General features: G+C 48.5%; 4 protein-coding genes and 1 pseudogene across 6 annotated transcripts; 3 read left to right on the top strand and 2 right to left on the bottom strand.

The window, feature by feature from the left end:
* Positions 1-3,821: 3,821 nt before the first annotated feature.
* Positions 3,822-5,152, top strand: LOC112899079 (glycine-rich cell wall structural protein 2-like). 2 transcript variants are annotated; one of them, XM_025967415.1, is made up of 3 exons: positions 3,823-4,088; positions 4,161-4,474; positions 4,601-5,152. In XM_025967415.1, the coding sequence occupies exons 1-3, from the start codon at positions 3,917-3,919 to the stop codon at positions 4,811-4,813; spliced, it is 699 nt and encodes a 232-aa protein (XP_025823200.1). In that variant the 5' UTR covers positions 3,823-3,916; the 3' UTR covers positions 4,814-5,152. The 2 variants fall into 2 exon arrangements, with proteins under 2 accessions (XP_025823199.1, XP_025823200.1); XM_025967414.1 differs by having other exon boundaries at positions 3,822-4,474.
* A 2,494-nt stretch (positions 5,153-7,646) lies between these two features.
* Positions 7,647-8,476, top strand: LOC112901610 (abscisic stress-ripening protein 3-like). The gene is made up of 2 exons (XM_025970559.1): positions 7,647-7,894; positions 8,014-8,476. The coding sequence occupies exons 1-2, from the start codon at positions 7,742-7,744 to the stop codon at positions 8,164-8,166; spliced, it is 306 nt and encodes a 101-aa protein (XP_025826344.1). The 5' UTR covers positions 7,647-7,741; the 3' UTR covers positions 8,167-8,476.
* A 985-nt stretch (positions 8,477-9,461) lies between these two features.
* Positions 9,462-11,288, bottom strand: LOC112900698 (annotated as a pseudogene).
* Positions 11,289-17,360: 6,072 nt separating this feature from the next.
* LOC112900944 (UPF0481 protein At3g47200-like) lies at positions 17,361-19,103 on the top strand. The gene is made up of 2 exons (XM_025969716.1): positions 17,361-18,112; positions 18,234-19,103. The coding sequence occupies exons 1-2, from the start codon at positions 17,471-17,473 to the stop codon at positions 18,990-18,992; spliced, it is 1,401 nt and encodes a 466-aa protein (XP_025825501.1). The 5' UTR covers positions 17,361-17,470; the 3' UTR covers positions 18,993-19,103.
* A 1,131-nt stretch (positions 19,104-20,234) lies between these two features.
* On the bottom strand, positions 20,235-22,434 carry LOC112900217 (monooxygenase 2-like). 2 transcript variants are annotated; one of them, XM_025968999.1, is made up of 5 exons: positions 21,802-22,434; positions 21,667-21,732; positions 21,324-21,510; positions 21,017-21,245; positions 20,235-20,919 (listed from the first exon to the last, which is right to left on the bottom strand). In XM_025968999.1, the coding sequence occupies exons 1-5, from the start codon at positions 22,125-22,127 to the stop codon at positions 20,372-20,374; spliced, it is 1,356 nt and encodes a 451-aa protein (XP_025824784.1). In that variant the 5' UTR covers positions 22,128-22,434; the 3' UTR covers positions 20,235-20,371. The 2 variants fall into 2 exon arrangements, with proteins under 2 accessions (XP_025824784.1, XP_025824785.1); XM_025969000.1 differs by having other exon boundaries at positions 21,847-22,427.
* Positions 22,435-24,063: the final 1,629 nt, after the last annotated feature.

Below are 24,063 nucleotides of genomic sequence, written 5' to 3'. Positions count from 1 at the left end.
GGACGGGACGTGTAGTTCCAGTTGTCTGAGTAAAAGAGGAATACCTCTCCTTTTTTTGCAATAGTTAATCATAGATGCCACATCTTGCCATCGTACAAATTTGATAGACTTAGGGTGTTGAACTTATACTGTCAGATGGTACAGAATGTTAAAACTGAAGTACGAGACTGTTTCCAGCGTCCAATTTTGTTTGGTAATCCAAAGGACCAAGGTAGCTTTCTAGATGCGGTGTCTTCTTTTTGTATTGGTTTTATCAATCAAGAATTCTATAGCTCAGGGTGCATGTAGAGAAAATTCAGATTGCCTACTACTGCTTCTCATCAGGTAACCTTGCAGTAAATTCTTTAAGCTAAGAATCATTTGCAATGCAGCATATGTTATATGTTATCAATGCCAACACGTGATAGGTAAAACTAATTTCATTTTGCTACACGGTTCGGTTCAGATAGGACCCAACTTGCTGAGAGAAGGCAAGCCATGCCCAGGTTGACTCTTCTAAGCATTGCCCAAGATAGTCTTTTTTCTTCTGAAGCTCGAAAGAGCTATTCAGGCCAGATTCGAAAGGGGGCACATAATCTGCACACCTTGATGCGGACAAATGGACGCTGGCTCCTGACTTGCAAGTCAGCAAATTGTGTCCTCCCTGATGGCAACTGCCATTCTTACTTGACACTCACGTCCAACCACTCCAATTACTCGAGACCGCTGTCCACTGCGCCAATTCTGTGGATTGGAGTGGGAGCTGAAATTTCCACCTCAATCCTTCGCAATGCGTTTGAATCGGAGGGGATGATCTCGAAATGGCCTGCTTAATTACAGCGGACCATCGCATCCATTGCTGATGGGTGTGGTCCGTTGAACGTCGTCGTCGTCGTGCGTGCATGTCCTGTCGACACGAAGCGTAGCTGGACTGGACGGAGAGGGATCAGCCAGGCGCCTGCACTCAGCCGTCGTCGTGCTCATTCTTGGACGAAGCCACGAGAGCGTTGCGCCCACATGGACATGGATGGCCGGCGCGGCGCCCAGTGCGCGCTGCCGCCGACGCTGCGGCTGCGGGGCCCAGCCAGCCGTTGACGGGGCAGGGTCCCAGGGTGCCGCGCGCGCTCGGATCTCCCGCGCCTGCGCCGCGGGGTATGCCGCGGCCACTTGCCCGCGCCCCCCCCCCCCCCCCCACCCCGCGTACCCGCCGCGCGCGGCTTGCCGACACTGCGAGCGAGGTGTGGGCTGAGGCGGCGACGGCCCGTCCGCCCGGACCCGGCCGACACGGCGCTTGGCTTGACCGCGCAACCGACGACGGGGCGGGGCGATCGCATTAACGCGCCGCGCCGGGCCCTGCCGCCGCCCACGCGGCACCGGGCGAGCGCGTCCCCTTCAGCCATCGGTCGGCTCCAGCCTCCAGATAACGCCTGGCGATCGAACTCGTACTTGCTCTGCCGCAACTTGTTGCCCAAACGAGAGGAGGGAGGCGAAATCTGCTGGTTGGACATGCATTGTTGGTCCTCATTTTCCTCATCCCCTCTCCTAGCTCGGACCTGCATTCTTGCGTGCGAGACACAGGAGATTTCCGCTCCGGCCGGGCGCTGCCAGCAGGAGATAGCATGCAGTCGAGAGCTCCGTCCTCTGCCGACAACCGGTCGCGTAGATTTTTGGGGGCGAGCGGCGAGCCATATGGCAGCCGCCTATGCACGTGTAGGGCTGCCGTACGCACTAGCCGGCCGTTTGATTGCTGAGAGCAACCGTAGACGAGGAGCCATTGATGAAGACCACATGCTACTAAGCCATGGACGATACCTTAGCTTCTTATCTATCTATCTATCTATCACAGCACCACGTGGTTTCTACGATAGTCAGTTTCAGTTAACCGACGACAGTTATACAACACACATGGCATGCTACCATCCAGAACAAGCAACTGAATAAGGCTGTCTCCAGCGATATCCTCCAAATCCCATCCTCTACATCCTTCATTTACAGAATTCTCTTCTCTATATCTCATTTCTCTCCAACAACGTTCTCTAAATCTCGTTCTCTATACATTAAACCCTATATTAGAAACGTATTTTGTTCCAAATTTTTGTACGTACGTATTTATCATACCTCAAACGCTATGGACATATTTTATTTTTATTTAATTCAGTGTTTGAAACGTAAAGAAAAAATAGAGAAGAGGAGAGAGAATCTCTATATATATTTTTATTTAATTCAGTGTTTGAAACGTAAAGAAAAAATAGAGAAGAGAAGAGAGAATCTCTATATATAGAGGAAACCTGTAGCGTTCTCTATTTTAGAGGACCATTTAGAGAACGCTGCTGAAGCAATAAAGAACGGAATCTTCCTCTATATATAGAGTACAGGAGATAGCATAAGAGAGTAAAGGCTGGGTCCAGTGCGATTGTGCGGCCCTGCGATCAACTGAGGAACGTTTAGTCATTTCACATGATCCGGGCGAGATAAAGAACATGGCTTAAATGTTAGATCTGTTCTGGTCGGTGGAAGATTATTCAGCAACTGGTACTGCTGGTAGCAGGCATATTCTCGTTTGATACCTTTGCTCTCCACTCTGAAATAAATCTAATTTTGATGTATATGTGTTCTGAAAGACTGAAACATACAACACAGTTATGTATTTCGTCCTTTATCCTGAAATAGAACACAAGCAACACGATCGTGTATTTGGCTCTGCATTCTCAAAGACTGAAACATATATACAACCTTTAAGTTCTCAGTTAAGTTTGGAGATGTGTCGCATTCATGCTTGATTTGCAACCTTTAATTAGGTTCTCGTCTAAGTTGTCGTGGCGAAGGAAAAAAAAGAACATCATAACTTATTAATCATGACTGACGAAATCTTGCTACCACTCTAGAGTACGTCCCTACTAACACGTAGGATCTATATATGGGAATAAGTTTGGCATGCTAAACCTAAACCATGGCTAAAACCAAACCCGGCCCATACCTTGACATGCCTAAGGAACTGTGGCAAGCTGGATATGTTTGGCATGAAACCGAACATGCTTGTGTCCAGCTGATAGACACGTGACCTTGAATCTCCTTTCCGAAAGGTGGAACTCGTAGATGGTATCACACACCAAGGAGTGTGGTTTCTGCACAGCAGCAGTTTTACTCAGCCGAGATACTAATAGTTGTAGTCTAATGTGAACAGATATACAAGGCATGCTCGTATATCCAGATAAAGTAAGAACTTTCGGTGCCGAACTTAGTCTCGTTCAGATAAAACAAGCGGCAATGCGCTGATGCTGCTAAGCAAACAGTTCCATCTCCCCAAAGTGACAGATAAATTTTAGTTATCTACTTTCACTTTTATCATTTTATCCTAGTGATACACAGATTTTATCAAGTTATTTCACTTTATCCATTTATGAAAAAAAGAACTGTTCGAATGCCATACAGTTCTTCTCTCCTCTTACTCAACTTGTGACTCATGTTTTGCTCTGTACTCTGGACTGAAGCATCTACAATATCTTTCCATGTTCATGCTGAATTTCACAAGCATGAATGCCATGGCATCGATCCGGAGCCAGTAATCTCTGAGGTTCGGATTGATCCGGATTTCAGGGAATAAACCCTCATCCATCCATCCTTTATTAATCGTGGCCCCATCAGATGATGTCGACATGCAAGCAACTGGCCAACTAGTTTCTGTCTGCAAAAAATATCTGCATTTCGAGATGAAGGAAAAATCAACCGAAACTAACAACTACCTGTCAGATTTCCTAATGACGTGCGCAGCGTATGAGCCACGAGTCACGACCGTGCTCGGAGATCGCTCCCTTCTATAAATACTTCGCCATCGCTGTGTTCTTGGAAGCATATTATTAGTGTGCAACTGCAACCAGAGCTCACGCACTCTTCTGTACTGGAAGTCCTGAACGTGACGAGCTAAGCAGCGAGAACGATGGCGGACGAGTACGGCCGCAGCGGCTACGGCAGGTCCGGCGCCGGCGACGACTACGAGAGCGGCGGCTACAACAAGTCCGGCACCGACGACTACGGCCGCGGCGAAGGCGGCTACAACAAGTCGGGCACCGACGGTGGCTATGGCGGCGGGTACAACAAGTCCGGCGGCGGCGAAGGCTACGGCCGCAGCGGCGGCGACGGTTACAACAGGTCCGGCAACGACGACTACGGCCGCGGCGGCAGCGACGGGTACAACAGGTCCGGCACGGACGACTACGGCAGCGGCTACAAGAAGTCGGGCACCGACGACTACAGCGGCGGAGGCGGCGGCGCGTACAACAAGTCCTCCGGCGGCGGCGACGAGTACACCGGTGGCGGCGGGTACAAGAAGTCCTCCGGCAACGACGGGTACGACAGCAAGTCCGGTGGCGGCGACGACGCCGAGTACGGCTCCTCCCAGAACGACTCGGAGAAGTACAGGAAGGAGGCGAAGGAGCACAAGCACAAGGAGCACCTCGGCGAGATGGGCGCCCTCGCCGCCGGCGCCTTCGCCATGGTCCGTCACGTTCTCTGATTTTGCTCTCTTCTTCGCACCGCACCCACATGTTCTCGCAGCTGCCACGTCGTTTCATGTATGTCATCGATGGTTTCTGATCCCTGCTTGCTTTGTGGGTGGGTGCAGTACGAGAGGCACGAGGCGAAGAAGGACCCGGAGCACGCGCAGCGTCACAAGATCGAGGAGGGCGTGGCGGCTGTGGCGGCGCTGGGCAGCGGCGGGTTCGCGTTCCACGAGCACCACGGCAAGAAGGAGGCCAAGGACGCGGCGGAGGACGCCGAGGAGGAGGAGGAGGCCGGCCGCGGCGAGGGCAAGAAGAAGCACCACTTCTTCGGCTAGCCGACCGAGCCCTATGTGTGAGTGTGTGGCCTCCTGCTGCTCCTCCAGCAGCGGGTGAATAAAAGCCGGGACGTTTCGTGCGTACGGTTCTGCGTATCCGTGTACCGTATGTGCTGCGTCACCGTGGTTACTGATGATGTGGCTGCACGCTGTCAGCCGTGTGTTGGTGTACGTGTCTGCATGTGCATTTGTCTACGCCGTTTTTTCTACGTGGTATGGTATGCATGTACGTGTTCTGCACTTGACTTTGTAACCGAGGCTCTCAGAGTAAGTATTTCTTCGTCCGTGTATTTTAATTAAAAAATGACACCAGCGCCTAGCTACTGCGTGCTTCGCTTCTCTTGTGACACTGGGGAAACTTTTTTGAATGTGAAATGGAGAACTAAGGCGAATTCCAACAGGGGATTTGTTTTTTCTTTAACATTGCCGTGCCATGTCAGCATTTTTATGAGATGGAAGAAAAATAAAGAAACCCTCAAACCCATGCATGTTGTCTGGATTCTATATATTTGCATGGAAAAATTGGAGGATATGAAAATTTTCTCAGCATTTTTGAAGGTAGATAGCATGAGATCTAATAAACTCATGTAACCATTTCCTTTTTAGGGTTCAAATACATCTTCTAAACTTTCATTTCCTCGGTTTGTCTTGCTGCTAAACTCTACCTTTATTCCTCATGCCTGAGTCGGAGCGTACCTTTGGAAACAAAATGGGACCAAAATTCATTACGTGACCTCATTCCAATTACGATCGAAGAGGGCTTCACTGCACGAGCGAGCACTACCGATCCCTTTGCTTTTGATATCTTTGGATGATTTGGAAGGAGACGAACTGGGCTTTTAATAAAAAAAAAACCAAAGCCCGGCCTGAAAGAACTGGGCAAGATCTTAGGCCTGGTCCAAGGCCAGCCCATCTGGGAGCTCCCGCGCAGTTACCATCTGCTCTCCAAACCCGTGCGTGATTGTCAGCGCAGTTATCGCAAAAAGAATAGTACTATAGATTGGTCTATATGCGCACCTCTCGAGGAGATGCACAAAAGAAAGATTTGAAATAAATAAATTCATAATTTTAAACTGAAATGTTCAAATCAAATTCGGATTGCACCATTGAGTTGTCTTATGATGAAATCTTCAAAATAAGATCCTAGTTGACTATATTATTATGAAATCTTTAAGATGAAATATTTTTTCTAAAGGGGAACAATTTTATTGTGAAGCTGGAACTATTGTCCATCTTAAATTTCGTTTGAACATAGCCAAGTGTAGTCTTATTCTGAAGATTTCGTCGTTAGAAACATGGCGATGCAATCAAAATTTAATTTGGATAGTTGATTCGAAAATTATGGATTTTTTTTACTTGGACCTTTTTTTTTTACTTGGAACCCCATGCACTGAGGAATCACGGGAGAGAAGTCTTCTGGGACGCTTCATCTCCAGTCGCGCGACCTCGATTATTTGCGCTCCAAACCTCAGTGACCAATGGCAGGATCTTGGAAACGGATAACGTGTGCAGACGCGCATTGCCAAGTGGGCCTCTCTCCATGATTCCAACGGGAAGTTTGGACGACCTGGCACACTGGGCCGGCGGTCACTGGCGCGGACCTGGCGCGCCGCACTCGCGGCACAGCGGTGGCGGACGTGATCGGCAATAATTCGGCAGGGTGGCACGTCGGCGTTCGTCTCCGTGCCCTCCTCCTCGGGTAATTGCTTGCTGGGCATCCATCCAGCTGACCTTACCGGCTAAGTAAGAGTAACCAGCTTGGATATTTTCCATCCATCCGAGCCCAAAGCAATAAATCGCCACGCCGTGTCGCCGTCCGTCCGACGCCGACGGGAACCGGTGGAGGAGCGATCGGACAGGCGGCATCCAACCGCCACCGCCACTTGTGTGTGGCCGGTGTTGACTAATCACATGGGGAGCGGAAGCAGCAAGGGTGATCAATCATGGCGAATAGGTCAATCACAATCAGGGACGCTCCCATTGGCCGCACCTGCTCATCATCTTCTCCTGCTTGATCCATGGAGGATAACTTAACCGGCGATCAACCGACGACCTGCGCCTCGTCGTGCGTCCTTGTCCGGCCTTTCGCCTCTCTGATCTCTCCTCCTCCAGTAGTCATCTTCTGGATGGTCTCGGCGGCGCGATTTTTCCTGCAAGGTCACGGAGAAGCTCTTGAATTCCGCAGCACAAGATCGTCTCGGGCAATCACGCGTTCCCGTCAGATACTGAAAGTCTGAAACGTCCCCCTGGAAACACGTACGATTAAGCTAGGCCATGTAAATTCCAAGCCCATCGGTCGACGGGTCACTATCCTACTCGAGAGACAAGTCACGTTCTATTTCTAGCTGTTTGCAGCTACTACAACTGACACTGATTACTGATACTGTGTTATACACTTATACTACTATCATCCATGTAACAATATTTACAAGAAAATCAGGCAGAGGTTTCCTCAAACTTTTGGTTGCAAGTTCGTTCGTTCTCCCAAAACTTGGAAGCATAAAAACACCACCAGTGATTGAGGGAAGCAGCTGCCTTTCCTGGAAAGATCACAGGTCACGTCCAACGCTGATCACCATCGAGAAGAGAAGGATTTTGTGGATAACCTCGCGCGAGCAGAGAGCCTTCATTCAGACATCCGAAATGATATAGAAAATGACGAAAAAATGGTCAGAATTAAATCATGCTCATTTGACGCGGTTTTAGCGCGAAGTTTTTCCTTCCAGCTCGTCCACGATGTCCTTCAGCATGTACACTCCCTCAAATGCCCTCTTAGGGGCAGTTATGTCATTGCATCACCAGGTCCCTCCCTATAAATGCTGGCCATTAGGCGCCACGGTTTCTACACCCAAGACAATAGAAGTGGATCATCTCTCCCCCCTTGACAAGTTCGCGGAGAAACATCTGATCTTGCTTCTTTGACGAGCCATGGCCGAGGAGAAGCACCACCACCACCTGTTCCACCACCGCAAGGAGGAGGAGAGCTCCGGCGAGGTCGACTACGAGAAGAAGGAGAAGCACCACAAGCACCTGGAGCAGCTCGGCGGCCTCGGCGCCATCGCCGCCGGCGCCTACGCTCTTGTAAGCGCCGCCCCAATTAATCCTCTGATCGAACTGCGCGTGTACGCACGCCTGACGCGTGCATTTGCGTTGCAGCACGATTCAGCTCGATCTTGACCGATCTGTTTATATATACGCAGCACGAGAAGCACAAGGCCAAGAAGGACCCCGAGAACGAGCACGGCCACCGGATCAAGGAGGAGGTGGCCGCCGTCGCCGCCGTGGGCTCCGCCGGGTTCGCCTTCCACGAGCACCACGAGAAGAAGGACGCCAAGAAGCACGGCCACAACTGAACGCACGCGCGCGCGCGCGTGTTTATTTGCCTGAACGGCTGAACCCTGAAGCATCTATAGAAAAAAAAAAGATTTGTTCTTTCAACTCGTGTGCGACAGGTCTTGATTTTGGCTGATTTATCTGCACCTAGGATTTCGGTCTGGATCCTCGGTGCTCCTGAATCAAGTGCAAAATCAAGCTTCGAATAATAAGCCTGTGGTGTACTGGTGTGCGTACGGCCGCCGCGCCTGTCTTTGCTTGTGTAAAGTGTACTGGATCATCTTTATATTTTTCTTGTCTGTCCTCGAATAATATCGATTTATTAAAAAATTTCTCTTTCGAATAATATAGATTTAATACAAATTTTCTCTCTAAATAATATGAATTTATTAGCCAATCTCAATGAAAGTGTCATGAGTATTAAATATCATACTACATCAACAAATTTACTGACATGGAAGAGTTATTTATGAGGAGAGAAGAGGAGAAGTTCATGGAACGAGAGAGGAGTGTCACGCAGGAGTGTCATGGTATACTCCTCCAGCACAGTTACCAAATTTCCAGTCTTGGTAACTGTGTGATGATACTCCCCACTAAGACTGGTCTTACATTTCTCACTCCAATAGAATATGAATTTTTTGACAACAAGTAACCCAGCCTGTCTGAGAGCTGCCTCAAAGCACACCAAGGTGGGCGCGTGCTCTCTCTCTCTCGCCAATCTTTAGTTGTTATCTTATTCATATAAAAAAATATTTTGATTGTTTCTTTATAAGCAAGATAGTTAAACCTTCCAAACGGACTGTTAGAATGCTAATCCAGGGCAGTGAGCATTGAACAAGGCACTCGTGACTCGCCCCATTAATTTAACCTTTTTGCGAACTCCTTATTAACATTCAAGTAACTTTTGCGAAAATGTGACTAAAGCCTTGACTATAGCCAGGGCATATGTGGAAGGCATATGATAAGCCACTATTAACAAAATGTTCCGTGTAAGGATCAAAATGTTCTAACCGAATAAAATCTTTTTTCAAACTATGGGAAATAAAAAGAAGTTCCAAGAATATAGAAAATTTATCCACTGGCAAGGCATTAGGTAAATCGTTTTGGAGAAATTTTTTGAAACATTATGTTCTGATTGAATAAAAGTTGTCCCAAGCTAAAACTATATTCCAACAATGTTAAAGAATTGTTCCACCGGTAAGCCATTAAAAAATTATTTCATAAGAAGTCAAAATGTTCTTAGGGAATAAAGAAGTATTTGGAACCAAGAATATATATGTTCCAATAGTGTAGCATAATTGTTCAATATGTGCATTTTAGAGCATGGAAAAAGAGGAAGAAAAAACAAAAAAAATGCTTCATGGACCAAAACTATTGATTTGATGAACCGTATAAGCTACTTTTAGCCCGCGAGAGGTGTGGGTAGGAACTTCCACCTGCGTGGAATGGGAGGCTCTCCGGGTTGTGTGTTGGGGGAGGGGCATCACTGCATATCGTGATCTTTACTATCTTACCAGTCTACTGAGAAGGCAAGTCACTTCAGTTGCGAATTTACATTGAGGCGATTAACAGTGACTACTGGAGTTGTTCTCCATCTCTCCTGATGCTGCTAGTTCAATTCACAGTTCCTTAGCAAGCCGATGCCGCCGCCGGCCGCCGTCTGTGCCTTCTGGTCGTAGTACGGCAGCACGGTGTAGACCGTCTGCACGACGGTGAGGACGAGGAGGACGAAGGCGACGGCGAGGGAGATGATCGCCCACGGGTTGCCCGCGTGGTTCTGCACGGGGCTGGCGCGCCACTCGTGCCAGCGCGCCCCGCGGTGGGCGTTGACGGCGCGGTGCACGTCGTGCAGCCGGCCGCGCCGGTCCAGCACGGCCTCGCTCGCCATCCGGCTGAACATCTCGGCCACCGCCTTGTCGCTGCCGAGGCTGTTCCGGAGGGCGCCGCGCGTCCGCCGCCGACTTGATCACGTTGTCCATGAGGAACACGTACGCGGTCACCTCGTTGGCGGCGCGCCGCTCCGCGTGCAGCTGTTCGAAGGCCATCGGGGACTGGAGCTTGTGCGCCCTCGTGTCGTCCACCGCGAGCTCCGGGATCGAGAGCACGCCGCGGCGGAAGTGGATGTCGTGCAGGCTCCGCGTCCGGCTCGCCGCGAACCGGACGCCCGCCTGGTGGAGCTCCGTCGCCGAGGGGACGAACTCGTCCACCGGCCCAGCGCGGGGTGGTCGGGGAGGGCCGTGCAGCAGGCTCCGGTGGCAGACGTCCAGCGGGTGCAGCGCCAGGCCGCCGCCGCTCAGTGCCGGCGCGTCGTGGCTCAGCTTCACGAAATCCAGCTCCATGTTGTTGATCGCGTCGTCGGTCTACGGAGGCGTGGATTCATTCAGCGAAAAGCTCGATCTGTTAAAATTAGTTTGAGAGCGTTAATTTTGCGATTCGATTCCGTGACGAACATACCGCGGTGGACGCGCCGTGCAGGAAGGCGACGAGCCGCTGGAGGACGAGCAGCGGCAGCTGGTTCTCGATCGTGAGCATGTCGCGCCGCACGTACGGCACCACGTACAGCTCGCCGTGCTGGCTGAAGACGGGGTCACTCGCCGCGTACTCGCCAGCCCCGCCGCATCCGTCGTCCTCTTCCCCGGCAGCTGCCGCCGCCGCCGCGGTCCTCATCACTTCAAGCAGGAAGCATCCATCCAGGAGCATCACCTTCAGGAACTCGTCCCCCTCGTCGCCGATCCACTTGGCGTCCAGGCCCTTGATCCTGCAGCTTCGGCACCACCTCCGCCAGCGACGCGACGAGGCCCCTGAACGGCCTCCCCGTGCTCCAGAGCAGGTGCAGGAGCGCCCGCTTCTTCTGCTCCTCCATCGGAGCGAGGTCGTGGCTGCCGTGATGGATGGGCCCGAGCGACACTAGCTGCGGCCCGTACGACGACGAGGAGCTGTTCTTGATGTGCGCCGGCACCCGGTAGATGGACTGCTTAAGCCACTGCTTCGCCTCCTCACGGGGTCGCCGGCGCGCGAAAGATCCTCCACCTTCGTGCGCACCTACGCACAACTCCCTATTCGTCGATACTTGCTTTGAGATTTGTGCTAGATTAGCGATCGATGTGCTGCGGCTGTTTATAATGACCCGATTGCGTCTCATTTTATCTACATTTAACTTGTTCTGACATATCTATGTTCACACGGCTACATACGGTTTGGTGGAAACAGGCTCATCCAACTACTTTTTTTTTTGAAGGGGGGTGTTTGGCTCCTACTGATTATAAATATATTAATACGAAACAAAGAAAAGCAAAAGCAGCACACAATCCAATTACTTGGTATCGTAACCAGTTTTGGTGGAGTTAATATAGGCTATGTTGATGTGGGTCTACAGCATAGGAATACTAGTGCAAATTTGACCCTTGCTTGCTCGACACGGACACGGGACGGTGAAAGTCTCAGCTGAGAAGCCAGGGAGGCGGACGTCTTGTGGAGACGGAGAGGCGGCGCTAATCGGTGCGTTTAGGGATGAACACACGAATACACATATTATTCGTATCCGTTTAAATATTAATATAAATATTTGTGACCGTATTCGAATTTAATATGTAGCAAAATAAATACATTCAGATCCATTTCTTATTGATTTTCTCTATCCGATTCCACATCCAAATTTAATAATATCCGATACTATCTGTATCTGTTGTATCTGTATTAATTGAGACTATTTAAAAGTCATATCCATTTTCCATAACCAATGTTATATTAATCTGTTATTAATAAAGCAAGCAATAATTCCTTGGTTTGTCAATCAGAGTTGTAATTCGAATCCGGATGACCGTATGTTGAGTTAAAGATATAAAACTATTTAAAATTAGCGCTTGGTGAGTAAAATAGAAAAAATTGAAGCCTCAACCGACACACACTATGTTATTATAAAATACATATGATGTATAATAAATATATTTTAAAGTTCTAACCATTTAGAATTAGTGTTTGACAAGTAAAATATAAAAAAATACAAAAATTCTTGACTGACACGTATTGTATTATTATAAAATACATATGGTGTGTATATATATTTGTATGAATTTTATCTATACTCGCGTGTAGCTACTTTTATCATCAGTATACCACCATGCGAATGTCCACGTACTCATTTTATCACTTTGAGTATGTTAATATACTAATTCACAAACATTTCAAAGGGATATATACCTCTTTATATATATATATTATGATTATACCTCAGTACTAGTATATAAAATGAGTATATCCACGTACTCTATAAATTGTCACAGACTCAATATATATATCATCATAGATGGTCCCGTATGATTACATACTGCATGTACATACTCCACGTTGGGTTAGAAATATTTTACATCATGAGATCCATATGTTGGAGTAGCTACACGTGCGTGTAGAATGAGGTTTTCTTATTTTGATATGATAATCAATATATTATATGGCTTCTCCTAGCAACGTGCTAGTTTTTATAATAAAGACATAAGAAGATTAAATTTATTATCTAATATTCTTATTTTATCCATTTATAGTGAACCGACTTTTACAATTTTTTATTTATATATTAATTAAAGGATGAGTTTTATCTACACTCGCGTGTAGCTATTCTCACCATTAGTATACCATCGTATATGTCCACGTACTTATTTATCACTTTGAGTATATTTATATATTAACTCTAAGATATTTTAAAAGGATATATAAATTTTTTTAAAAAACATCCCTACTTTTTAAACATATTATAACTATACCTTAGTACTAGTATATAAAAATAAGTATGTCCACACTTTATGTTTGATCATATACTCAACGTATATACCATCTATAGATGGTCTAATATGATCATACTCCAAGTATATACTCTTCGTTGGATCAAATACGTCCTACATTATGAGATACACACGTGGGTGTAGCTACATGTGTGTAGAATGAATTTTTCCATTAACAAAAATTGTTTATATATTTACTAAAATATATTTTTATTTGTAGTTTTATTTTTACATATTTATTTATTAAAAATATTTGTTGATAAATATGTTACTTTTAACTACTAGTTATCTTTGTTATATTCTCATCAATGGGGATGAGTTGTGTATTGTCAAGGAAGGCTGGTTTAACTATTATGTCGGTGACAAGTTGTACGTGGACACGTGGTCGCAATCAAGGGATAAGAGTGTGAACTGGTTGCTCCCTTTCTTGACTTTACATCTTCACTCTTTCTCTGTTGCAAGCCCCAGGTTCCGTTCCAAGTGTATGAAGTGTGAAAAAGGACTTGTTTAACCCCTTGTATCGGCGACCGATTAATCGCTCCAACGGGTTGATGGCTCTCTCGGGCATGCATCGTCACGGAAGTACTTCTATCGCGGCCGTCCGTCCAGGTTGATCCCAACCGCCCACTATCGTGCGTAGGTATGCACGTGTGGAGAAAATCCGCGTTGCGCCGGCGCCGGCCTCCTTCAGCAGGTGCTCCATGTTAACCGCCCATTCGTTGTTCCCGTACAAGATCTCCATGGAGCTGATCACTCTTTTCTTTTTCTTTTTTTCTTTCGTTTTTTCGGTTGCTTGATTCCTGCCCTGGTGGAGGAAGAACGGACGAAGCTTTGTACGGTTGCGTGCAGCTTTATACAGAGGGCTCATAAACACTCCAATTTTGAAAGATGCCTAGTTTCAAGATGTGTGCAGCACCGCAGCTATATAAAAATATTGGCTGCTGCTGGAGTTTGATATTATTTGTCGCACTCTCCAACAACTTAAACTTCTGAATTAACCAGTTTATCATGCATACAAATAAGTAAAAGAACAAAGAGCGTCTATACAACACTTCGAGTCTTTTAAACTCTTTAGTTTTTTAGCCCTTCCAATCTTAGATGTGCAGCTCATATTTGATCTACCTTTGTACAAACAAGAAAGCATCACATGTTATTGGGGACTCTTAACACCTGATGTTTTCCCCACCCAATACAATAGCAATGTTTAAAAAGTGAGTGAAACTCACAAACATGAATGTAACCAAAGTACAAACTAGCTATAGCCGCGGTGTAAACATAGATTCATGTGTTGGGTGATCCAAAAATGCACGAATTTTCTGCTAGTACGTATCTTAGCCCACACTTGCAACATAAATCACAGAATGGGACGCATGGACAAAATCTGACTTACTGGTGGAGCTAAGAAGCTCGTCCAGATAATAGCTCTCCCGTCAAAAGATCAAAATGAAAAAGGACACTCCCACTATCCATCAGTGTATGACATACTTTGATTTGAAAAGGTCAAACTTGCAACTTTTTACACCAACAATTTGCGTACAGTGTACATGTTTAATGTTCAAAATTTACATAAATAGATTCATATTCAAAGGAAGTCAAAAGAGAAGAAAATTGGTAAAGAATATATGTTTACCAATTTGAATTAGGAAAAAGTATTGCTTGTTACTTTGTGCCACTCATAACTTTAGAAGTTACACGCTTTACAAAATGCCTCCTTCCATTACGGTAACATATGTATGGTCATAATGAAAATATAAAATAAAAATAACACTGCAATTCAGTTGTCAACACAATCTTGATGATGTTGTTCAAGTTCCATAAATCAACGTTTTTCAATCACCAAAGTTTTTTTTTATAACTCAGACACATTAAAATTCAACACTACAATATGTGCAATTATTGTATTTGTTGTAATTTCGAAAGTATACATAACATAGTGGGTTGTTGGATGTTCATCCAATTGGTGACATGAGTGATCGAAAAGTAATTCTTCAATCACATGGGAACTAGGCACTGCAAAGAATATGTTGGGAACATATGCTTGCGTTGTAAAGTATGTACGATAGGTAGATTTTTTTTCCGGAACCTACTCAAAAGTCCATGCACCATTTGTCAGCGCTCAATTTTCTTTTTACTTACAAGATCCATGCCATTGAAAGTTGATAGTGTTTGTATAAGATGCCGTACCTATATATGTTTCCTTGCTTACGAGGTCACAATGTGGCCCACATCACTTCAGATTATGTGTTCGTCATTCTGTTATAATACTGATGTTCATTGTATTTTAAATTTTCTTGTGTTGTTCTGCATGTCTTGTTCTTGGGAAAACCGAAAAACTATTACTTTGGTGAATTACCAAACATGTTCTGGTTTGGCCACAATTGAAATAGTACACACCAAGACGATTGGTTGGAGTCCTGATACACTAGTCAGCAAAGTTCTATGCCACATTTCAAATGGCCCATGTGGGCATATCTCAAGAATAATTACTCTCTCCGTTCCAAAATATAGGTCGTATAGGTCGTTTTGACTTTTCTACTAGACAAACATCATATCTAGGTACATAGCAAACACTATAAATTTAAAAAGATCAAAACGATCTACATTTTGGAATGTAGGGAGTATTCTTTAATATATGGTGTTTATAACTCGGCCTATATGGTTGGAGTATACCCCACGGCTCCACAGCAACTACTTTCTGTGTGGCTAGAGTCATATATCTCAAGAGCAAGAGTAACATCATTAATTAGCTTTCACACAAGGATACACTACATTTTTTATAGTATAACAACAACCACTATCACTTTAAACGTGTCGATCACGAATCTAGAACAAAGGGAGTACCTTTTGATTCTATCTTATCACAAACGTCCCACTATATGGATCTCATCGTACCTTTAAGGCAAGAACTGAATCGTCGTTGCTGCTGCTCAAGACAGACTGGCATCATGTGCAACGAGATCTATGATCATCCATCCTCACTATCTTTAATAACAGTAAAATTGCAGACTGGTAAGCTCAAATTCTTGTGTCCATTTTGCCACAAATTGTTTCAGTCCAGGTTTAGTTCATCCAATTTTGGTGGATCAGGGAGGAAAGCTCGCATACAGGTTGTGAAATGTGAACTGCGTGAATTTATCCCATCTCAAAATTTTCAAATTAGTGGATAAGCGGTTGAGCTACTCCCTCTGTTCCTAATCTATGCCATTCAAGATACATACAACATAGGTTTTGAAACTTAGATTGTTGTGTGTGTGTGTGCAAACTTGTGGAGATTGAAAAGAAAATAATAGTTATAATCATCGGAATATACAAAATTTCTACTAGAGTATTATTGTCGAAAAGCCCTTCAAAGATCACTTGGTCCTCCTGTGCTAGGATGACACAAACCGACCCACGAAAGGGAATGTATTGAAGGACTTGAGGACCATAGAAAGCCCATATAAAAAGGTGCACACTTAGTGATGGGGCAAATGGCTCAATGTCACTCAGCATTTGCTCGGTCTAACACGGAACGACAACATGAGTACTAAGAAAATGTGGGAGTGGTTGATGTGTCGTCTGCCTTAGTCTAGTAAAGAACTCAGCGTCCTTTACCTAATGAAACCCCATTTGCTAGAAAACATAAAACAAGGAAATGCGCCATGTCATATCCGTCATTTCTTCGTACATACGGCTTTTGATAAATGGTCATCCAATTATTGATACTCTAAGGCGGGCCCTTTTTATAACATGAGATAGTGCATAGTCGAAGTTTCTTTTTCCCTTCCAGCTGCTAATGTATTGCTTTTTAGAAAAATCCTTTTCTTGTATTTGTTGTACAACTCTTACTATGATATAATGGAAAGAATATTATTATTTAACTCCACAAAGGTAAATAAATATCGTGTAGTTACTTCATTTTAGAAACATAGAAGCACACCCCTTCTGAGTAAGGACACTTGAAGATAAGTGGGGAGGTTCTATTTCCAACAAAATGAACCGAACCAACTAAACTATGCCCATTTCGCCTATGTAAGTATAACTTGTTGAGAGGATTAAAGACAAGAATTTGATTAGGTTCTAGGAGAGATCAAAAGAATTGCCCTCGCATTTCTACTAGAATATATATTTAACATGCTAAATATTTATATTATGAAAGTTTTTTTTATTTTTTAAAACAATCTTAACATATGGATTTGATGTTTCCAGATAATATATCTTGAAATCTATCTAGAGAATTTTGAAAGTTTGGCTAAATCTTATCCGATACATCTTGTATTTGAGTTAAGTGAGCTTCAAAATTTTGGAATGTCTTTTACAGATAAGTTATTGGACTACGCTGGTATAGGCACCAAATACATCAGATGACCTTGACCGAGCTACGTAGTACTTTGTAAATCGTAAGCATCCGCGCCGCGTGCAACATGATGGCAGATCAGCTAGCCCATGTTCACACACTGATGTCTCGGGTATATTCAATTGTTTATATCCCTCGTTGCAGATCTTCCCCGTTGCCGGCCGGCTTCTCACTTGACTTGCTCCCACCAAGTCCGCCGGTGACCCACCGATGGGTTCAGTCCTACATGAGAGGAAGAAGCTAGGCCGATCCTTCCATATGGAGGTCAGCCGGAAGGAAAGGTCCTGGGTGGTCGACGTCGAGAATCTGCTGAACGAGAAGGGCGCCGCTGACCCGGCGGCGGAGGCCGCCATGTGGCGGAAGCACTTCATCTACCGGGTGCCGGCGCACGTCAGGAACGGCAAGCACGCCTCCCCCTACGGGCCGCAGCTGGTGTCGCTGGGCCCCTTCCACCGCGACAACCCCGACCTCCCGCCGATGGACGAGCCCAAGCAGCGGGCGCTGCTGCACCTGCTCCGGCGCACGGGGCGGCCGGTGCGGGACCTCGTGGCGGCGCTTGAGGAGGTGGCGGAGCGGCTGGAGGACGCGTACATGGACCTCGAAGACGGGTGGCTCCGCGACCGGGACGGGTTCCTGCGGGTGATGGTCATGGACGGGTGCTTCCTGCTGGAGGTGATGAGGACGGCGGACGGGGCGGCCGGCGACTACGCGCCCAACGACCCCATCTTCAGCCGGCACGGCGATCTGTACATGTTCCCCTACGTCCGGCGCGACATGCTCATGATAGAGAACCAGCTGCCGCTGCTCGTGCTCCAGAGGCTCGCCGCCGCCCTGCACGGCCCCGACGCCGCGGTATGTATCGTGCCGTGCCGTGCGTACCCAAGTAGTAAATCGTTTATCTTTTGAACAATTCAATTGAATTCAGTCGAAGGATTTTGATTTTGTTCCCAATTATATTGGTATGCATTCCTAGACGGACGATGCGATCAACAACATGGTGCTCCGGTTCGTGTCGCTGACGCCCGATCCCCCGGAGCTGCACGGCGGCGGGCTGGGCCTCCACCCCATCGACGTCTGCCACCGTAGCCTGCTGCACGGCGCGCCCAGCCAGGTCTGCAAGGGGCGGAGGGATGAGTTCGTGCCGTCGGCGACGGAGCTCGACCAGGCCGGGATCCAGTTCGCCCGGAGCGCGACGCGGAGCCTGCACGACATCCACTTCCTCCGCGGCGTGCTCCACATCCCGGAGCTCGCCGTCGACAAGGACACCGAGCACAAGCTCCTGAGCCTGATGGCCTTCGAGCGGCTGCACCCCGACGTGGGCGCCAACGAGGTGACGGCGTACGTGTTCTTCATGGACAACGTCATCAAGTCGGCCGCCGACGCAAAGCTGCTCTCCTCCCGCGGCGTCATCTGGAACGGGCTGGGCAGCGACAAGGAGGTGGCCAAGATGTTCAACCGGCTGGGGAACAGGGCCGTGCTGGACAAGGGCAGCCACCTCCGCGCCGTGCACGGCGAGGTGAACGCCTACCGCGCCACGCGGTGGAACGAGTGGCGCGCCAGCCTCATTCAGAACCACGCCGGGAACCCCTGGGCAATCATCTCCCTCGCCGCGGCCGTCTTCCTCCTCGTCCTCACCGTCGTGCAGACGGTCTACACGGTGCTGCCGTACTACGACGAGAAGCCGCAAACGGGGTGGAGCGCATCAGCAGGCTTGTTACACGATGAGTTGTAATGCGGTTGAATTGGGATGCTACTCCGATCCATGGCAGCCTTCTAGTTAGAAGTTGTGCCCCTGATTTGGTCGATTGATAGGATGTGAACTGATCAGTAGTGTTCATATTTATAGTTTTCGAGTGTTCATAGAGTCACGATTAATTACCTATTCGTCATCTGGTCCGAATCTCTCTAGCTATCTATTTTCTCCGTTTTAAATTGTAGATCATTTTAACAAATCTAGATACATAATTTTTATCTATATATCTAGATATAGTATTTATCTAAATGCACAACATGAGATTTTATTATGGTAAACCTGTTCATCTGGGTTTGACTTTTGATTCAGCATGAGTGCTTTTAACAAGTTATGCTTTTAGCATTAAAGGATGTACTCATCGACAACAATAATGAACCTATAGTGACTTTGTCAAACTTCTATCGAGCTAGTCTCTCAGAAGTGTTTATGGGTAGGATGAGTATTCCCGTGTATATATGTGAACATTTTCTTCATTTGCATGCGTTGAGGAAAATTAAGAGGTTTGTTTCTAGGTTTACAGCTGCGAAATCTTCTAGTCTGTTTCTTAAAAGATGAGCCTGCTAGAATCGGGAAAGAGCAGCTGTAATTTTAATCTGTTACTTTATGTTGGTGCTTGATTTATATGGGCATAGTGATTGTTGTGTTTATAACACACCCACAGGTGATCGTGGGGGCAAGTGCAGTGTAAAATTTCGAATGAGTCTCCTGTGCTGTGCTACAGAGGAACTCATCTGCTGACGTGTGAACTCGAGAACAGTGGAATTTATACGTCAGCGAGGGAGAGTCCCTCTGCAGTACTAATACTACAAAGAAACTACTTTCAATATTTAAACCGCCGGTCCAGTCGAGAGAGAGCGTAACCGAGTAGGCCGCATCTTATTAAGAGGGCGTGATCAAGTAGATCGGATCTTGTCAAGGGCGGATTTTTAGTGCACCTGCGCCGTACTCGATCCGTCGCTATCCCTTACAAACGTGAGAGGAGTATGTATCAGACAGCAATTTTTATTTCTGGTTTTTAGGTGCTGGAACTTTGGCCTTCGACACTTTGCATTGGACAATGGAAACGCACTGCTCTGCTCTTGCTTGCCCAGGAGGAGGAGCATGTCTTTGCGTGCTGATGACACAAGCAAATTGAAAGGAATCTCCAACCGAAAGCTTGTAGCAGCCGCATGATGGATGGCATCACATTCCTACGCATGAATTCTAGCACAAGCACGAACCTTTTTTTCTTCTAGCACATGCACAACCTGAAACATTATTATTGTAATAAAATCTTGCAGTTCACAAGCGTGCATGGCGCACGTGCGTTATTACAAGTCCGAATCCTTGCCGGCGACACAGCGGTCACGGTCCTCCCTTCACTCGCCGTGGCTCTTGCCGTCCGTGCACGGTGGTGCCAGGTCGCCGCAGTCGAACCACATCGTGTCGGCGAGCCTGGGGAACACGAACGGGTAGAACACCCAGTCCCGGAACATCCTCACCAGCCGCCCGCGCACGCCGCGGACGTTGGTCCCGCCCTGCTGGACCCACCCCGACAGGAAGGCCCCGGCGACTAGCCAGGCGGCACGCCACCGCCGCTGCGCTACGTACGCCGCCACGCCCTCGGCCGGCGTGGCCGCGCGCGCCAGCGCGCGGGCGAGCACGACCGCGTCCTCCAGCGCGGAGCACCCGCCCTGCGCCATGTCGGGCGTCATCGGGTGGAACGCGTCGCCGGCCACCGTCACGGCCCCGCGCGCCGCCGCGCCGGTGAGGAGGGACACCGGGTTCCGGTACAGGAGCGGCGCCCACGAGAGGTTGCCGTGGTCGGAGTGGCGCACCACGTTCAGGTACTCCGCGGGCATGTGGCCGGCCAGGTTCTCGGTGACCTCGCGCAGGGTCTTGGCCGGGTCCCCGGCGGCTTCTTTCTCTGCAAATTCAGATGCGGCGGCGGCGGCTCTGAGCTCCGGAGCACAGGATGTATTGTCTGGAAGACGCCGTGTGGCGTGTGCAGTGGCTTGGCTTGCCTGCAGGGACGGTGTCGTTGACGAGGAACCAGTAAACGTCGGTGTCGCTGATGGGCACCATGCCCGCCCTGAGGCCCTGCGAAAGGAACTGCCGGAGCTCCCTCTTGATGCCGTGGCCGTTGGGGAAGATGGAGAGCCCGCGGACGCAGGACCGGCCCGAGCTCGCCGGCTCCGGGAGGCCCAGCCACCGCGCCACCACCGAGTGCACGCCGTCGCACCCGATCAGGACCTGACAGCACCAATCATGCAATATACTGCAACTAACTGCAAGAATAATGTGGTGATGAACACTGCTGTATCGGCGTACCTTGGCTCGGATCACCGTGCCGTCGTCCAACCGCAGGACGACGGTCTCCGACGAGTCGCCGGCTGCGCGCTCGGTGTCGATGGACACGAGCTTGGACGAGAAGCGGACGGTGCCCGGCGGCAGCTCCTCCGCGAGCGCCTCCAGCAGCGCCTTCCTGCCCAGCGCCCTTACTCTGACTTCTTCACCCCTTTTTAAATTTTTTTCGAGTTCAGACAACCAATTAGCCGGATCAGTCAAAGTTACTATTTCAGGCCCAAATAACACAAAATCCTACGAAATTTCTTCAGCTGCGTGGCTCGCCGTGACAAGCCAAGAACTGGTGGGACTCGATGGATGAACTCACCTGCTCTTGTTCCCGGCAAAGCGGAACACCTGCGTGGCTCCGCTCTCAAGGTTGGTCACCTCGGACCTGCGCGAAGCGAAGACGAATCCAGTACATCAGTCGAGCGAGAACATGGCGAATCGAGCTAGAATGGACTCGATGTCTTCAGCTGGGCGCGCGACGGGCGGCGCACGCACGCACGTTTCGTAGGCGTCGTAGCGGGAGGTGAGCTTGTGCGCGACGCCGAGCGCGCGGAGCGCGAACCAGCCGTTGGGGAAGATGGTGAGCGCGGCGCCCGTGGCGCGCAGCCCCGCGTGCCGCTCCAGCACCAGTATTCCGCCACCGCGGCCGCAAGCCACGCCCGCCCGCCGGAGCGCCAGCGCCGTCGCGAGCCCCGCGATGCCGCCGCCCACGATCACGACCTCCGCCTCCACGTCCTTCTTTACAGCGGCCGCCGCCGCATCGCCGCCACCGCCGGCCATCTATCGTGTGCCACCTCGATCGTTGTCCGGCTGTGGCTAGCTAGCTCGTGGAATGAATCAGGCAGGCGGCCGGGCCAACTATGGATCACCACGGCGGATGGCAGGCGCACCGGTGCGCGTGCCAGATCGTGGCGCACTGCGGCAAGTGGAGGGTAAACAAGTGACAAGAGGGACTAGAACTAGAATGGACTGATCGCGAGTGATCGCTGGCGTAAACAAGACGGCGCGCAACGATTCTCTTTGCAGGGGCCATCAAATTTGTCGGGGTCCATGGATTGTTTTCTGGAGGTGGAGGAAAATGTGGCTACGAAGAGAGAACCACTGATGGGTGCGTGTGTGAGTGAGTGAGAGCGTCCAAGACCTCGTGGTTCCGTTCTTGGCTGGCTCTGTTTTTTCTCTGCTGGATGTCGTCGCCTACTCTGTGTGCACGGTTGGGATTTTTCCTTTTTTTGTGACAAAGGACAAACGCCAGAAAAAGACGCAGGAACCATGACATGCGTGCGTGCGTGTGAGCAAATTGGGCTGAATGCCTGAATCTGTGTTTGGGCCATGTGTTATGCAAGGTTTTGAGGAGCTAGCTGCTAGCCCACGACCGGCAACAACTTTTCGGTTCCGCCAGCCTAGTCCATTGCTGGGCTTTTGGCCCAAGAATATTACAATACGACGAACGCAACAGACATTGGGCACACCCACCACCGACCCATGGGCTCTACTATTATTCCTGTCCTGCTCAGGCACCAGGGATTTACCATGATTGGGCTGCTCACTTAGTGGACCATGGGCCGTGGCAGCGAGAGTTGCTGGAGCGAGCAGGCGACGGAGGCAAGCAGTACAAAAGCAGAGTAGTAGATTCCGACGGAAGGATGGGTAATGGTGAATGTTGATGCAACAGTATTTGAAGAATCAAATCGAATGGGCATTGGTTTGGTGATCAGAGACCACGATGGCAATTTCCTGGCTGCATGCAGGCAGGGGATCGAAGGGATCACTGGACCAGAAATCAGGTGAAAGTTGTTTCTGAATTCTGATCGTCTCTCAGTGGTTAAGAAACTCCAATCGGCGGGCAAAGATCGTTCTCAGGTTGCTGTGCTCATTCAGGACATCAAGCAGGCAGGAAGCCAAGGGTTCTATTGCCTTTTCCTTCATACATGTTGGTAGAAATTGTAATGAGGTAGCACATTCTCTAGTTAGGTCAGCCGATCGACTCTCTGAATCGGTTTGGTTTCATGAAGCCTCTGAGTTTGTTTGGGCTTATTTTTTTAACGATCGGTTGATTGAATCCATTACCCTAAAAAAAAGAGCAATACACCAGAGTGAGGATATGGATGAAAATATCCAGAATATGAACTCATCTCTACTAGATCTCTTCCTCCTCTTCAACTCCCTTCCTTCTCTAGATTATCTTCTACCTCTGATGTATCTCTGCTCCTTCTCCGATCCCTCGCTTCGCTGCCTCATCCTGAACTCTGATTCTTCTCAGATTGAATTATCTGTGCCTGGCTGTCCATGTTCGCGGTGGTGGACTGATGGCATGTTTAGATCCTGTATGCTGTAACACAATTTGCACGTTGTTACAATCGAGCGATCCCTCTCTCTCCCGGTACCAACCTGCTAGCTAAAAGAAGACGAGCGATGCGAGTTACGGGAATGGATTGTTTGACCGCACGGCCATTCCTCGCGCAAGGTTGGGTTGCTGCTCTCCATGCTTTGACTCCCGAGTCCCGACGATGCCGCCCATTGATGCAACAATTATCGGCCCCAAAAAGGCACCCCGAGTCCCGCGAAGTCTCGCTCCGGCCTCCGCGCCCAGGCCGGATCCGACACGGTCATCAGGGGCACGCCCAAACGCCACTCTAGGACATCACTCGCTACAAAGATCACACCCAGATTAGCGGATTAGCGAGGGTAATAATCAGCTGCTAATGGAGGCTGCTAC

This window comes from Panicum hallii, chromosome 7, assembly GCF_002211085.1.
Source record: "Panicum hallii strain FIL2 chromosome 7, PHallii_v3.1, whole genome shotgun sequence".
Taxonomy (NCBI): domain Eukaryota; kingdom Viridiplantae; phylum Streptophyta; class Magnoliopsida; order Poales; family Poaceae; genus Panicum; species Panicum hallii.
Note: the sequence above shows the minus strand (reverse complement) of the source record. Positions and strands in the feature narration are given on the sequence as shown.

Bases quoted from the DNA above. Each gene is read 5' to 3' on its own strand.
- LOC112899079 (XM_025967414.1), top strand. From the start codon at position 3,917: ATGGCGGACGAGTACGGCCGCAGCGGCTACGGCAGGTCCGGCGCCGGC. The intron at 4,475-4,600 runs GTCCGTCACGTT...GGGTGGGTGCAG, and splicing joins CCGCCGGCGCCTTCGCCATG to TACGAGAGGCACGAGGCGAA.
- LOC112901610 (XM_025970559.1), top strand. From the start codon at position 7,742: ATGGCCGAGGAGAAGCACCACCACCACCTGTTCCACCACCGCAAGGAG. The intron at 7,895-8,013 runs GTAAGCGCCGCC...ATATATACGCAG, and splicing joins CCGCCGGCGCCTACGCTCTT to CACGAGAAGCACAAGGCCAA.
- LOC112900944 (XM_025969716.1), top strand. From the start codon at position 17,471: ATGGGTTCAGTCCTACATGAGAGGAAGAAGCTAGGCCGATCCTTCCAT. The intron at 18,113-18,233 runs GTATGTATCGTG...ATGCATTCCTAG, and splicing joins TGCACGGCCCCGACGCCGCG to ACGGACGATGCGATCAACAA.
- LOC112900217 (XM_025968999.1), bottom strand. From the start codon at position 22,127: ATGGCCGGCGGTGGCGGCGATGCGGCGGCGGCCGCTGTAAAGAAGGAC. The intron at 21,511-21,666 runs GTGAGTTCATCC...AAATTTAAAAAG, and splicing joins TTTGCCGGGAACAAGAGCAG to GGGTGAAGAAGTCAGAGTAA. The intron at 21,246-21,323 runs GTACGCCGATAC...TGGTGCTGTCAG, and splicing joins GCACGGTGATCCGAGCCAAG to GTCCTGATCGGGTGCGACGG.